We start from the raw sequence: 17,059 nt of genomic DNA on the forward strand, positions 1-17,059 counted from the left end.
AATATCGGAACGCGGGTCTTCAACTGGACGCGGCGTTTACAATGACGAGAGTGCATGTGCACTCGACGTGGTATCTAGAATATCGGAAGACTGATAACGTGGGCGGGAGCGCGATATGTACAACGGAGGATTGCGAAATCCCGGGGTTACGGTCGCGAGAACCCTCGCTGCGAGAACGAGCACGCTCGACCGCGCGGTGCCGTGGCCGTCGGGGTGGATGTGATGGAGCTCGGGGACATTCTGAGAACCCTTAGTAGAGGCCCAAACGCTGGACCTCGCTTCTGCGCGTCGCCCTAGGATCGGGAAGGTAGGCTTCGTCAGGAGTAGCGGAGAGCCGTGGTAGAGACGAAGTGCCGTCTCGTCGAGCGCGCCGGCTTTTATATCGCTCGGCGCGGCGAGCTTGGCAGGGGGGAGGCCGATCGTCAGGCGAATGGCGTGGTGGTGGGAGCGGCGCGATCCCGTGCGCTCGCTTCGGCGGGGATCGGCTCGCTTCGGCGCTCGTCGGCGTCGTGCGGAAAGGCACCGGTGCGGCGGGTTTCCCGCGCACACGGTGCATTTCGAATATTAAAAAAAATCGTTCGGCGGCATCCGGCGGGTGGTGCGCGGGAACGATGCTTTGAAAGACGCATCGTTACAGAGATATAATATATTATCGTATTTTATATTTATGCTTTCTAACGCACATAAACTCTTTGCCTATAGGGCGAAACAATTAAGGTATATTATTGTACAGTTGTATATACATAGTAATATAAAAGCGATAGGTCGGATGACGCGCTTTAATGACGAAAACAGTGACTTAATCTGGTACAAAAAACTGTCGTTAAACAGGCGTTGACAGAGGGGTGGTTGTGGAGAGAAGGGCAACGCCCTACCTTGCGTAGGAGTCTTGCTACGCTTTTCTGTATCTCGTTTTTTCGAGGAGACGCTTTGTGGCGCTGTGATATACGATGATGACGTCACTGTAAAGGCAGCGTGACGTCATCACTCGCGCTATTTTCGCTATTATTTTCGAGGTGAGGCACGAAATACTATTGGCGCTTAAGCTGCGTTCGGGGAGCTTGCTATCACTGTCGCGCTATTGGCTCTTCGAATGAAGTTCATAGCGTTTGCGTTTATAGCGTTAATAGCGTCTCCCCGAATGCACCCTATATAAATCGTATACGTCAAGTGAATGGAACGTCCTACCTTGCGTACGGGGCCTCGCTACGCTTTTCAGTCGTAATATTTTTAGTATATCGTAGACTCATCTGTTTAGTAAGGCCAAGATTTACGACATACCTATATTCATTATGATTCAAGTGATACATTATAGGGGTATCGAGGTTGCATTCCTGGTCATTTCTTATTGGCTCAATGCACGTTACGTCACTACACGTGATGTCATCATGCGCAATGGTACACCTTTATATTTACATCATGCTCATGGCAACCATAAGATCTTGAAAACAATTAACTTTGTCCACTATATTTAACTTGACAACTTCATCCCCAAGTCGGACCTGAAAATGAAAATTTATCAATTATACTTGTAAAATATTACCAAAGTTAATACAATTTTATTTTATTATGGATCAGATATAAAAATTACCTCTAAGTTCATGTCCTTTCTTACTATTAATGTTTTTGTTGTATATTTATCAAAATCACCGTAGTAAAAAAAAATGATGCCGTCAGCTAGGTAATAACCCTATTCCCCATTTAATTATCTCGCTGGAATGCTCTGGAGCTTCAAAGTCTCTTTTCAGTGCCTCGATGGTGTATTCTATTGCTTCGCTACCTTGGATAGGTAGTATGTCTTCAAACGGAGTAGAAACCTGAAAATTTCCATTTTTTTGTAGAGAATATCTCAAATATATTTTCAAAGCATAATTTATAACGATTTTCAACTTACACATAAACTTTCGTCTCCTGCATTCATGGACTCTTCTTCAAAATTATCTTGATGGACATCGAAAATACATAGTACACTACCTTGATTCAATTTAAATTTTTCACGTGGTATTTCGTTTATTGTTCCATCTTTCAAGACAGTTCGAAAAGTCCGCTCAACATCGTTGTCCTTGAAATGTTTATCGCAAATACGTAAATATTTTCGAGTATAGCGTTTTCCTTACTCAAAAACAGAGAAATCTTATCTATCCAGATTTGATTTTCATGAGAATCCTGAAAAGTGAAAAAATCAAACTGATTGTATGTTCTTGAGAAAATGATTGTTATTCATTTTTATTTCAATCAAATACACTTACCTTCGGAAATCCAAATAGCGTCCTTTTATTTGAATCCAAATTGGGACATTTACTCTCACAATTCACAATGCAACACACTTTAGACATGATTTCACTTTGTTTTAAACGGTTTGCAACAAACAAGAAGACTAGAGAACAAACAACGTAAAGATTCGAACTTATCCAGCACGTAGCGTAGTTCATGAATTGGCCGGCGACCATACTGCGAACAGCGCCGGACCACATTTTGACTCACCCCCACCACTGGAGTTCGGTCTCCTGGTCTCTAGTCTTCTTGGTTACTACATTTTCTTCCATTATAAGCCGCCAGAGTCAAAGGAGCATTTACACGATATTTTTAATTATTTCTCGCTTCGACTAATATGGGTATGATATAAGCTCTAACGTCATCAAAATTCACGAAAATATTTTATGAATACTTAGAATCGATGAATTTGAAGATTTTCTCTTCATCTCTCAACTGACTAGAGAGTATCTGTAGAACCTCCTTAAAAACTTTTGGTGGTTGCACGTTTCTTTAAAATTAAAAAATCGAAAAAACAAATTTTTAATCTTCTCTTAGCCCCCCCACTTTGACTGTGGTAATTTTTTTTTTTTTAATCGATTGGCGATTTATTGGCAATGTTTGGTACCGCATTGAAACCTTTTGGTAGTTTCGCGTTTTAAAAAGAAAGAATTAATTGTCAACAAATTTGTAACCTTTTTTAGCGCCTACACTTTGACTGTTGGGAATTTTAAATTTTTTTTTTACCAATCGTTTAGTGGTTGATTGGTAATGTTAAAATCTGTAAGTTATTGAAAATTTTATTTTAACATTCCAGTTATGTATATAGTGACGACTGCATACATTGTGGGCATTCAGGAGCGCATACGTATGTATGCGCTTAAGGTTCTTAGTTCGCTTAAGGTGAAATTTCATGGGCAGTGAAAAGTAGCAGCAGATCATACTGATTGGCTACAAAATAGAGAAGTTCTAGAAACTCGAAAACTTCTCTATTTTGCAGCCAATCAGTACGATCTGCTGCTGCTTTTCACTGCCCATGAAATTTCACCTTTAGTTCGCTATTTCGTGCATAGTCGCGCGTCGCGCTGTAGTCGCGCAATCGCGTTTGCGAGAACTCGCACAATTCGCGTTTTCGGGACGATAACAAATTTACGAATCAATTCGTCTCGCCGCGGTGACAAGCAGTGACAAGGTGACATAAATGTGGAGGTTTCCTGACAGCTCGCCGTAATAATGCGCGCGCGAACCGATTAAAACGGACAATCGAGCGCAATGATGACAAACGATGCCAATCGACGTGCCGGTGGATCGAAATATGCGAGGTACGTAACGTGTATGGGCGATCAATAAATTATTCACGCGGGGAAAATATCCCATTTATTTCGAAGCTAAACACTATTACGCGAGCGTTACTTCTGTAGTAACTTACGATAATTCCGTCGCGTAAACGGGATTTTGTAGTAACTTATGATAATTTACTACGCGTAAACGAGTGATATATCGTAAGTTACTACAGAAGTAACGCTCGTGTAAACGTAGGTATCGTAAGAAACTTGGCGAGGGTCGCGCGTTATTCCGTTATTAGACATTTATTGAAATTTATTATTTTTTTACAGCGGAAGGTTGGAACTGTACAATTCGGTTTTCTACAACTCGCGAGCAACAAAATGATGGAGAAAATCATTTTAAGAGCTGGAACCGATCCTTTCACCTTTTCTCTCGACCCCCTCATCCTCCCTTTCTGTTTCTTTCTTTCTCTCTCTCTCTCTCTTTTCTTTTCTCGATTTTATACACCTTAATTTCTGTTATTCTTTCTATACATATATAGGGCGTTTAATTATAATCATTAGAGTTAGATGTCTTATAGACACAAAGAGGTATTATTTCAACTTGAATCCCATATCTTTTATTTAAATTTCTGTATTTTTTCACATCTTAAGGTGTTTCAATGCTTTTCTTTTAACATATTAGATTATACACATAAATTTCTTGCACGTCTTGTAAAATAAATGCTACGAGTACAAAATATTCAAGTAAAAAATTTGATATTTCTTTTTATAGTACGTTGCACACATACACACATATATATATATATATACATGTATAGGTACGTATACACGGGAAAACAAATATAAAATTTAACCCTGTGCACGTTTTATAGGTAGACAAGTATGAAACGGTAAATATGCCTCATGGCTGGAGGCAGGAACAACAGCGAGCAAAATGGAAATTTAGACAAAACTCACCAGTGGCACGGCCATGATAGTCTCAACTCCTCTAGAACGTTTGAACCTTCTTTGAGTAATGAATTCAAGAGACGAAAGAGTGCGGAACAACGTCGCACTATTGTCAAAAATATTAGCCTATTGCAAGACGGTATTCTGAGGTAAAAAACAATGTTATATTTCCTATTTTAACAAATTAAAACACATTGATTGTGTCATAAGGCGTGTCATAATGCAAAACATCATGTATTTAAAATTTTTAAAACGTCATGTAAATGTAGAACATTAGATCACCTGATATACATTAGTGACATGTTTACAAATTCTCTATATATATAATATAGATGTATATCGAATAATTTTTTAATATATATATAATATATATGTATATGCCACTTTTTGAATTGATCCTCTTTGCACACGTTTATCCTTAATATTTTTTATGTCTTCGTGTAATCTCTTTAGCTATTTTATATACGCCAGATAAAAGTATCCACGTAATATATCTAAAGAGAAACGAATACATTAGAATTTCCAAGGACAGAAGCCTCAAGTAACATCTTTTATTGTAGAATATTTACGGATTCCTTGCATTGTGATCTTAATATAATACATGGTTACAAAATAATACGTATAAACGAGTGTATTGTTAGAGCAAGATCGCCACGCTTGTACCAAGTTCTCAAACCTTATTTCGTTTACACTAACAAAACGATCCAATGCATTCTTGATAAAACCGGACTTTTCCATCAGATTGAAGGTTTTGTAAGGTATTACTATACTGTATTATTTCAAGTATATAGAAAGAGTAAAATTTTTTTTAGAAAAAATAACTCCACTACGCACCATTTGTTTGCATGTGTTTTTGCCAACAGCTTTGCATTTGTTACAAGTGATACGATTCAAATACACGTCCTTGTTATGCTTTTTTCTTTTAGATAAATTATATTCTCATTTATTTATTTTTTTTACACAAACGTGTACATTTTTATGTAGGAGAATTTAGACGTCAAAATTTTTGGTTGTTTTCCATTTGCAAAGACAAAAATAAAATTATTTTTTCTCAGTATTTTCATTAGCATTTAATGAGATTTGCCAGATATATGGCTATTTATTTCGAGTAGAACAAGACCAAGTGTAGCACATTATCGTCATATTTCCTATTTAGAAAAAAAGGTCATGTTCATTTGCGACGAGTCTTGTGTCTTGGAAGATTTTATGCATGTGGTTATAATTTACGTGTAAATATCGGATGTATATTTGTCACGCATGTAACCTGCTATACCTATACCTCTCAACTCATTAAGGGCCGGTTGTTTCAACCTCGTGGTAAACTAACCAATAGTTGGTTCATACATGTGTTTTTCCTTAAAATAAAACAAGGATAGACATACAACATGATTTAATTATTAGTTAGTTTATCAATAAATTGGAACAACCGGCCCTCTCTGAGCATGATAAACTATCTCTGTGGCATTAATCAGAGTTCAATATCTATATCAATCGATTTTCTTTTTGTACGTTATTCAAGTACGCACATTATTATATATTTCTTTAGCTCGTGTTGTCCGCTATTAATATTACATATTTGTTTATGACGTACAGGCTTCTCTACGGTAATCTGGACTTTACTCGAGAAGAGCAGTTGTTGGTGAAAATCATTTTGAATACAACGTACAAGTGTCAGTCTTTAAATGACGTCGATACCGATATATCTCGTGTTGACAACAGGTTAGATTTGTTAATAAATAACTGATTTACAATACGTTTTAGCCTAGATTCTTGATTTTAGAGGCTGATAATAATATAGTTTTCAACTATGTAGAATCTCTTCGCAGGATATACGAGAAATGTCTAGCGTTGAACCATGACGCGCATCTGCAGGACGTAAAGGATTATGTTATAGCGAATGCGAGCCCTGCTGCATCAGAAATGGCCGATTCTGGTTTGGAAACAGGTTCGATAAGTCCACACGATACGACGACATCGGAGACGTCGAGCACGGACTTGGAGGTGCGAGCGGCAGAGTACATTTCCGCTACGAACGATGCGTCGGATCGGATACGTGCCGAGCGACGTCGCGACGACAAGTGCGATCGCGAGACATTTTTGTTGTACGATGAACCCTGCGAGTCACTCAACGATGGCGCGTATCGTGAAAAAAGCGCGATCCACGCTATATCGAATGATCGTAGCGTAACGCACCCCTCATCCCTAATGGAAGCGGAACGTCAGCTCGCGGACACGTCGAACAACGTCCAGGAGGCGAAACTGAATGCCGAAGAGATCTTCCAGTACGAGAGTCGGATGTTGAATGAGCCATTCTACGAATCGGATTGCGGCAGCGATGAAAACGAATCTTTCGAATTTATCGAGCCCATCCCTTCGGCGAGTGATGACCATCGCGAAGATACTTCCGCAAACTGTAACGTGGAGTGGAAAGCACAGTCCGATACCGAAGAATCGGAAAGCAGAACAGCTGAAACGAGCCGAGAATACGATCATTCTCGTTTTACTAACGCGACTGGTCGTAACACGTCCTCCACGAGCGGTTATTACTTCATCGATGCGTCTACCTTGAATGACGAGGTGGACATTGTGTCTACGAATGTAACGAGGAATCAGTACGGCAATGATAGTACATCGCCGTCGTGTCTAACGTTTTCCTCAACGTACTCGGATACAGATTGCACGGATGCGAACAAATCGAATAATGCCGTGGATGAACAATCGTACAAGTATACGCCACTTAAAACGTTGCCTTTGCAAACGGGCCATGAGCGAGTGGCAGAATTTCAACGAGAACTGAAACTCACCGAATATTTGCAGCCACTTTCAGAATCGCGTAAAATAAAACGAGTAGATTCTGCCGTGGAGGAAAAGATAGAGGCGAGTAAGCCGACGGAGAAGGAGTCGTTGGCCGTAGAAATCAAAGAGGCGGACAGTGGGGAGAGCGCGCATCCTTCCCCGTGTCCTGACAACAACACCAAGTTAAATAACCGAGATGAGAAAGCGGAAACGTCGAGCACGATCGAGGCAACGAGGAGCAAAAACGAGAAAGACGCGAATGCAACTGAGAACAGACGACCATCGCTCATCAGAGGAAACACGTTCGAGCTTGACTCTAACGACGAGAAATTATCCGTTTTGAGACAAGAGTACGAGCGTAGGCAAGGTAGCCTCATTTTTCAAAGCGCCATTCCACAATATTCCGGACATCGTGTGGACGGAGATTCCATTTGTCACCACGTACCTCCCGATTCTGTAGTTCCGCGTCCTCCGCATACCGAACCGTCGTCGATCACGTTCACTCCCGATATGCGGGTCGCCGTTAATACTCAGCATTCAATGTCGTATTTATTGGACGGTCAACGTGGACAACAATACGAGATTAATCAAACGCAAACGCAAACAACGTACTTACAGTCCGGTCTCAGCGAGTCTTGCGCGGTTTATCCGGTTGTCAAAAGTGCCAGCGACAAATCTATCATGGATCGTGGCGTGGACTCGGACGATGCGTCGAATCCGTGCTGTAGCAGCTTGCCGGTTACCTTAGACTCTATTTTGGAGAAAGGTAACCGAACGGAGCCTGTAAAGAGAAGTAAACGAGATGAAGCCACTCCGATTATTTCTGGTGGTGTTAGCACCTCGGATTACTCAAAACCTTCGGACAGTCCCACAGTGCGACGCAAAACAGAATCCACACCGATCGTATCGGGTGGCTCGGTGATTATGAACAAGCCTGAAGTCAAAGTCAAGTCCTCCAGAATGTCTTCCTCCATGACTGCCTGGGTGGTCGACATGAGTGACTGTAATAAGGAGGAGCCGAAATCTCGAAACACGTCGCGGAGCATGTCGCAAAGCTTTTCCACTTCCGAAAGCATCAGAAAATCCACGCAAAAGTCGGGCACGCATGAAAAACACGGTAGTTTAGGCTTCTTTGTCAATCTGAAGGATGTGAACGATGATGTTAAACGTGATCGTTCACTCGAGAGGAAGCAGGAACGCGACGGCAACGGTAAGCCTTATTGTGAATTTTACGTAGATATCTCTGACAAGAATAATAGTGTTAAAGTCAAGTCTGCCGAGAGGCAAGATACAGGCACGATAAACGATATTTCTAACAAAGGTGAGGAGAAGAAGAACATCTTCTCAATGTTTATCGATCTAAATGATACGCGTGAGACCGGTGGAGACGCGGCGGCGGTGGTTGTGGCTCCGACGCATAGGCGAAGCTTCTCGACGATTATACCTAATAAATTAACAGATATTAAGACGGATGATAGTAGCTCCAGAGATAACAGTAGCGCCACGGGAGATAATCAGTTACCGCAAGAACAAAAGAAGGAAAAAACAAAACCTAGCGTCTTTATGTTTATAGAATCCGATTCTCCTGTGGTGAGAAGACGGACGCTATCTACTTCACGACCAACGTTCAAGCGGCACTCGTGGAACGTAGACAAGACACACGCGACAAGTAGCGGTAACGCCAGTAACGGCTGCGTCGCAAAAGAGCTTATGTTTAGAAGAGAACACAAACGTGCGCACAGCGTGTCGATGGACAGTCGCGGCATTACTAAACAATTCCAAGCGAAGACGAGCTCGTCCAGTCACTCGTTGAGCGACGCGGCCAAGGCGGATTCTTACAATCATAAAAATTTCAAGACACTACAAGAGCGTGAGATCAACTCCAACAATATGGACACATCGTCCGAGGATGTATTCGAGTTTGACGTAAAGGACACTCCACCAAATTCTCACGTGGAGATCGAAAATGAACAACTGCGCGTCGTCAGCGTGAATCACTGCGAATACAAAGAAATAGTTGACGATCACGTGGAGAATTTGGAAACTAACGAGACGAAAGCGTACGAGGATGAGTTCTCGGAGACTTCCGCTTGGGAAAAGACATGTACGGAGAGCACGGAAGGTCACACTCGCAAAAGTGAAACGTTTGATATCAGTAGTGGCAGCGGACCTTCCCCATCGGATAGCGACAACCACTATTACGACGTGACTGATGTGTTGAATTCGAGTGTTAACGATAGATCACAACTACGTGCTGCGGGAAACAGTAGTAAGATATCGGAAACTCGCAAGTCGTTGAGTGAAACTATAAAGAAAATCGAGTGCGAATTGAAGGAGCCGGAATATAATGGCGCGGATCAAACGTACGATTGTCGTTTTTCGAAGAAAACTGGAAAAGTGCCTGGTCGTACGTTAAAGAATTTGCATTCAGATTTTCATAAGACAAGTACTTGCAGTTTTGTACGTCTGTCGGATTTGGATAAAACGCCAACGGCTAATCACGCGTCGGACGTGTTGACGGTGCAGAAGGATGACAGAAGCACGTATCGGATGAGCAGTAGTATCCCGGAAACATCGTGGATAGAGAGCAAGCTGGCAGTGACGAGGAATAACGGCCCTGCAGTTAAACCGGTCTCTAGGAAACTCGCTTCTGTTATGAGCACGTCGCTTCCATCCAAACAGAAGTCTCCGTTGGAGGATTTGACCGGTGATTGCGAAGCGGAAGGGATTATCTCCGAATCTGATCTCAGCAGCATGCAAAGTAGTATGGGACGTTCCGGAGCGGGTATGTACCGTTTGGAATTTGTTAACTTAAATCGATGTAAACAATAGTATAGTAACACGTATTATATACTTTCATACGCATATTATTTTCATCTTTATGTTCGTACGATAAAACTATGACAAAGTCGTACAACATTGGATAGGCTTCGACTATATCGATATAAAATCGATAAAATAACGTTTTCGTGAAAAAAAATTGTTAATTACAGAAGGCAGCACAGAAGAAACTGAAACGTCAAGCATAGCTGGGGCAAAGCCATACAATAGACTGGGTGAGGATTTATTAAGGATGTTCTTGGAAGAAATCAATCCTGACATTACAATAGATGTAGCTGGCCGGCATATAAGAGCACATAAATGCATATTAAGTTCTCGTTGCCAATATTTTGCCGCAATTTTGAGCGGCGGATGGATTGAAAGTGCAGGCAATGTTATTTCTCTACAAGGGTATGCATAAAACATAAATATATAGCATGTCTTGGAAAGAGTTGTATAATTTGCAATGAGAGAGAGGGAGAGAGAGAGAGAGAGATTTGTTATCTCTATATACTTGGTAGTCGACATATTTGATACTTAAAATATATGCTATTTTATATGCCATTTTACATAGTTATTATTGGGTATATTTACACGAATATATATTTATATACTTTTTATGAATATTTTTAACATCACGAATTTGTTAATATTTCTGTTTTAGGTATTCTTATAATGCAGTTCATTTTGCATTATGTCATATCTACAGTGGAGAAAGTAATATACCAGATTCTATAAGTATCGTTGAATTAGCGACGTTAGCAGATATGTTGTGTTTGGAAGGTCTTAAAGAAGTTATAGGATACACGCTTAAGCTTAAATATTGCCACCTGTTTCATAAGGTAGATATATAAATTTTAACCCTTAAATGCCACACCTCAAGAATCTCGTAAATGACACATGGGGTCTAAAAGACCCCAGCATGAAAAATGTCTCCTACTCATTGATTTTTTTATATTTAATTATGAAAATTACTTTCAATGTTGTTCAAGGCTTAGAAAAGAGAATAAAATGCTTATATTGTTAAAATTTCAATTTCAACATAGTATAAAAAATTAAGTAAACTGTGTACTGCTAAGTGTACAACCGGGTAGGTCAATCTCTCAACTATCATCAATGGGAGCATGAGCTCCATTTTTGGGGGGAACATTTGAAAATATATCATTGTAAAGGGTCTGGGGTCCGCTGGACCCCGGGTGGCATTTAAGGGTTAAAAATGTATTTCTATCTCAGTTTTCTAACAAAGAAATTAATAACAATATTAGTAGTGCGTAGCGCATATAAGATATGCGCAGTTGACTGTGACCGGTAACTTTTGTTAATCCACTCAACATTCGAAGTGAACGTGTTGGTACAATAACTATGTAAATTTTTTTTTTTTCCGTCGCAGGATTAGAAATCCTAAATTTATGTCACATCTAATCATCATTGGTCCATTTAATCTTGAATATATAATCTTTTACATGTCTTTTCAACGTGATATATTTTCTCAGAACGTTGTTATTTTTCAGCCTTGCCAAATATGTGCCGTTGGAGTGTTGGAATGTATGCCGTTGGCGGCAGCGTATGGTCTGGATGAGGTATATCGAAAATCACTTAGATGGATTACGAAGCACTTCGTACGAATATGGCCATGCAAAGCATTTGCGACTCTTCCGAGAGAACTTACGGAAAAATGTTATCATCAGCACATAGTGCACATGGTACGCACATAAAGAAGTTGATCGTGTGTTAATCATAACGTAGATATGTATATGAACCGTGTTGAATATTTCGTTCGATAAGAAATTGTTAATGTTTACGATCGTGACAACGCTGTGATTTTGAAATTATAAAAGTTTCGGTACACAGATAAATAAATTTTGTTATGTCTTATTGATTGTATATATCTTTTTTCTTCCTGTAATTACACAGTCCACCGACAACGTGCTACAAACTATGATGGATTGCGATAAACTGTTGGCAACCTTACCGAACGTACGATGGGCAGAGCCGGTATTTCGAATGGTATCGAATCTGTTGGAGACGTCGATAAAATTCTTGTCGGAAAATTTCGCAAGTGTCTTGGGAAACGATAATTTTCAATCGCTTGGCCGCGAGCTAACGTGGAACATCAGCCGTTTGGAAGATCATTTTCTAGCAGCCGTCGAACACGTGCTACCCGAACAAGCGTGCAAAAGTTATTCGAAATTGAATAAAATGCTAGTCACATCGCAGACGGATGATTTTCAAGGTAAAATCAAGTGGGGACCACTGTTTATCGATTTCATCCACAAGCTTCAAGTCCGTGTGGAAAAGTGCTTGGTGCGTGATGCCGCACGTGCTGCGAGAACCACCGCATGGTTGAAAATGGATCTAGAACTTCGCAGGAGAATACAGGAGCTAGCTTGTCTCGTAATCTTGCCTCACGAGACCTCGAAACATCTATCTAGACACTCGAACTTTCTAAAGGCAAGTATATTATCTTCTTTAAAATCCACATTATCTTTTCTAATAAAGTCATTCTATAAAATCATTAAAGGAATCTCGTGCGCCGCCAAATCGTTCGACGATAAGCCGCAGCTTGGATTTAAAACGTGTAAAAATGGCGATTTCGGAGCACAACGACAAAACTTTAAAGCAGATACCGTCATCCACCAAACCAACCAAGAAAGTTTTATGTAAGCCAAAAACAGATCCGCTCGAGCGTAAAATGCAGGAAGATAAACAAATTACTTCTGAGACCGTTAGACCAAAATCGTGGCCTAATAAGATAGAGGTACGTTTGTAACTTTTGAAACTTTTAAGAATATTTAAAACCCATAATCTTTTACCGCAGCTTTACAAATGAATTATATATGTACCGAGAAGAATCGTCATTTATCAAAATAAAACATACGTAAAACTTGATAATTAAAACTCGGATAAAAATCGAAAAAGACCATCTCTCTCGATGCCTCAAAATTTTTACTACAAAATAATCCAACGTAATCAAGTTATCATTAAAATTATATGATTAAGGTGTTAATATAACGTTGTAGGTAAAATCAAGATATTTGGAACCAAGAAACAAACCTGTTCCAAAGGAAAACGTGCCTATGCATCACGACAAAATCGTACAACAACGGCGCAAAATTATGATTTCCTCGTCTGATTCGTCACGTACTTCGAGCCCGGCGATGAAACGTGCGACGGATAAAAAACCACTGTCCAAGATGAAGCTACCAGTTAGGAAAGATGTAAAAGCTCTCTCGTCAGACAGCTTAACGGAGGCGAACGCGGGTCGAACTGGTAACAAAAAGGATTTGATCAGCAAAAGTTGCGCTATTACGAGACCCGAGTCACCTTCTTTTAAACAGAAAAGTACCGAAATAGGTTTATCGGTCGATTCTTTGGAGACCAAGAGTAAACCGGTCACCGTTAAAAAGAAAGTCAACAAGATGGATACATCCATGTCTACCGATAGTCTTATGACGGAGGTAACGACGACTCCAAAATCTAATGTGTCCAATAAATTGTCGCCTACTTTAATAAAAGCGAACAAAACGCAAACTTATGACAGGTGAGATGGAATTTAATATATTGATCCTAACAACTACTGTGCGTTCATTTCGACGTATATTTGATTTTGTTTCGTCCTACATTAGTAATCAGATTTGTTACGCCGTAAACGTTAGGATGAAAAAGAGCTCACCACCGACACAGCAGAGGAGCCCATTAACGATCACTAAGAGGCCTCTGAGATCCGTGGAAAGTTCTACCGCCGCCAGTCGCAGTAGAGCCGCTGCTATCAGTAGCACGTATCATGGTTCACCGAGTTTACGCAGAAACTTATTAGATGCTGCAAGGACGCCGGACGTCCCCGGTAAACCGGTGAATACAGTGGCTCCTTTCAGGACGCGACTAGTCATGCAGACAAACGTTCCTCTCAACGCGAGGAGAGAAAGGAAGGAAACTCAAACGTCGCAGAGCTCTGATAGCCCTAGCAAGAAATCTTCCCCAAAGTCTAACATTAGCGGTAAGATGGGAGGCAGCGGCAAGTCAGTGATCGCCGGCAAGAAAATTGTCGGTAATAAAGCTGACGACAAGATCAAAAAGTGCCATACGCAGGAGGCGCAAAGGCAACCCACGGTAGGTTCGAGATCTGGCACGTTCCTCAAAGATGAACCTACGATACTTAAGAAAGTGGACATTAAATCATCACAAATTAATACTTAATGTTACTAATGGCTGGATAATTATATCGATAGGATATGCATTGTCGATACGATATTAGTTGCTGTCTATTAATGATACTACACTTGTATCAGCAAGTAAAGATTTTTTCATCGTGAGATCGCTTATAATCATATCATAATAGTAAAGATTCCAAGATATTGATATCCTTAAAATCATCTCGCATCATCTCCATACATGTTATATTTATACATGAGAACTTCATAAATATAGATTTTTTTTATGGAAGCATATCTAAAATTATTATCGTTACTTTAACGCTCGTGATTATATCACCATAAATGTTTTACACGTTGTATATATTAATGTACTTCATACATATTTCCATTTGCCCTATATATTTAATAAAAAGAATCGTCGACAATGCATTAGGTAAGCGCGCGTAATAAATCGTGATTAATGGAGGGCTGTCGCTAGTAACTGCGAACGTGATAATTCCAACAGAGGAATCGTATTATATGTAAGATAGCGAAATGTAATTTTAATTTAAGGGAGGTTGGAATTATCGTTAAAAAAATACATTTGAGCTGCATTTATCAATTAAATAGAAAATATGCTACGATTATCTTATGACGCTAGAGGCGATTATTTAAAAAAACGTTCTTCAAATTTTATGTGAACACGTTCTCATATTTTCTGCTTTTCTAACACGGTAATGCAGGTCGTACAATCTCAGTCTGAGAAATCAAATATACAAATTATCCTCGAAAAAAGTTTCTGTATATATATATAGCTATATATATATATAGCCACACAAATGAAAAGATATTACATACAATACGTCTTACAAAATTTTTTCGAGAAAAACTTTATCCGAAAACAGAAATTTGTAACTGAGCTGCATTTTTCTTGGATTACCATGTATTGCACAATTAAAGTAAGTGAAGATTTCACACACCACACACACACACACACTAGCAGCAACAGCAGCAGATAGAAAGATTATTGACGGCATTGTACTTAAATATGAACAAAATCTTGATTACATGTATACATTAATGTCTCGTAGTGCTGCATACGCAGCATCTCATAATCCATAGATAAAAAACGTGGTCAGCGACAGAATTATGTTTAGAGATAGCTCTTCCATTCTACCACGTAAATATGCCATATCAGTTCGACGTACTTTTTGGTAACCGAACGATTTTATTAGACGCTGTTTAATTATTACTACGTGAGGTTGCCATTGTATGAACTACGTTCAAATGCAAGCGAGAAACGTGTACCTTCTTTGCTTGCAATTTTTTATCGATCGTGTATGTACGTGATATATTTATTTGTTAAATTTCTATCTATTTTGCAATGTAAATTTTTATGCAATATTTGTATCTAGTCATTTGTATATTTTAAAGATTTCCTTTTTTGTCTAATGTTTTAATAAATACGTCGATATCAGATTAAATGTTTATCATGTTGTTGTGAAAAAAAAATTATTTCTATGAAACGTACTTAACGCGAAGCTAGAAAGGTTGCAACATTTTTTTTCGATTTTCCAGAATCAAAAATTTATAAGATAAAGATTTTTGCGCATTTCTGAAATTTATTTCAAGTGTTGCAGCCTTTTTGTTCACGCGTGACAATATGTAAGCGAATAAATTTATTTTAGCTGGACAGTAAGACAGTAACGTAATGTACATAATTACACGTGGTTCTCCATAGAAAATCAATTAAACGTCCAATAATGTCCCTCTTGGTCTTGCTCGTTTCGATTCTGTTTCAGTGGATGGTATAGTTTTTCGTTTATTCATGCCTTTTCTCTCCAACTGCTTTTCTATGATACGTGCATTGTTCGCGTACGAGTCAGCGACTTCTCTCTGAAATTACACGTATTTTTTAAATAAAAATCGTTTTATTATTAAAGGAAAACAAAAGATATAGATTAATTAAAAGATGCATCGTAAAGTAAAATACTAGGTAAATGAATAAATATTCTATATTCAAAGTAACTGTGCGTAAACTAGAAATCTTAATATTAAATTTTTAATATGTATCTTGCCACAGCTACCACACTTTTTTCCCTGACTTTTCTGAATATCTTATCTCATAAATTAAAAAATTGCTCGCTACGTATAACACTGCGCGCGTGACGTACAGCTTCAATTTCATCCTCTTCTTCATCAATTGTGGACACTGTAACTGAGCTGAATTTGCCCATATTTTTGGTGTGCTTGGTAACCATTATTTTCTTAGGTTTTTCAATCGCTACTTGATTATAAATATCTGTCATAGGGCCCTCCCCAGAACTTTTGATTACCGAATCTTTTACTACAAATACTACATTTGCTCCTGGATCATGCTTATAATACAGCAATAAACCACATCTGTGGAATAGGTAACGTACATTAATATGTACATATTAAATACACTCTTTTTTTTCCAAGATGTTTTTCAAATATTTTGACATCACAAACGTATTAATGTATATCAAAATACGTAATAAAAGCTACCAATACATTTTTGGTACACGAATAAAAATATCAAGTATGAACAAAAGTAACGTCGTACTTTTTACACTTTTGTCTATATTGTTTTTCGATTCCCTCTGGACGCTTGAGAAATACAATCTCGTCCCGCTCTGATGTCATTTTATGAGCATGCTTACTGCCATCGATTACCCTTGCTCCATCTCTTTTTCTCAGTGGTAATTTTTCAATGGCACAATCTACAAATAAATGCAAGACACAATATTTACAAAAATTAAAATGTTTTATTATTCTCTCTCTCTCTCTCTCTCTCTT

At 39.1% G+C, this 17,059-nt stretch overlaps 2 protein-coding genes across 5 annotated transcripts; one reads left to right on the forward strand and one right to left on the reverse strand.

Annotated features, from left to right (window-relative positions):
• The first annotated feature begins 3,359 nt into the window (after positions 1-3,359).
• On the forward strand, positions 3,360-15,631 carry LOC112463546. 4 transcript variants are annotated; one of them, XM_025029987.1, is made up of 13 exons: positions 3,360-3,575; positions 3,870-4,130; positions 4,415-4,639; positions 5,051-5,248; positions 6,084-6,209; positions 6,317-10,071; positions 10,280-10,517; positions 10,771-10,948; positions 11,618-11,809; positions 12,021-12,557; positions 12,628-12,864; positions 13,127-13,647; positions 13,763-15,631. In XM_025029987.1, the coding sequence occupies exons 3-13, from the start codon at positions 4,446-4,448 to the stop codon at positions 14,301-14,303; spliced, it is 6,717 nt and encodes a 2,238-aa protein (XP_024885755.1). In that variant the 5' UTR covers positions 3,360-3,575; positions 3,870-4,130; positions 4,415-4,445; the 3' UTR covers positions 14,304-15,631. The 4 variants fall into 4 exon arrangements, with proteins under 4 accessions (XP_024885755.1, XP_024885756.1, XP_024885759.1 ...); XM_025029988.1 differs by having other exon boundaries at positions 3,870-3,875; XM_025029991.1 differs by lacking the exon at positions 5,051-5,248.
• A 272-nt stretch (positions 15,632-15,903) lies between these two features.
• On the reverse strand, positions 15,904-16,992 carry LOC112463548 (UPF0428 protein CXorf56 homolog). The gene is made up of 3 exons (XM_025029992.1): positions 16,827-16,992; positions 16,414-16,642; positions 15,904-16,135 (listed from the first exon to the last, which is right to left on the reverse strand). Exons 1-3 carry the CDS (start codon positions 16,904-16,906, stop codon positions 15,989-15,991), a joined length of 456 nt encoding a protein of 151 aa, XP_024885760.1. The 5' UTR covers positions 16,907-16,992; the 3' UTR covers positions 15,904-15,988.
• Positions 16,993-17,059: the final 67 nt, after the last annotated feature.

Source organism: Temnothorax curvispinosus, unplaced genomic scaffold (assembly GCF_003070985.1).
Source record: "Temnothorax curvispinosus isolate PA1 unplaced genomic scaffold, ASM307098v1 QBEX01013419.1, whole genome shotgun sequence".
Lineage (NCBI taxonomy): Eukaryota > Metazoa > Arthropoda > Insecta > Hymenoptera > Formicidae > Temnothorax > Temnothorax curvispinosus.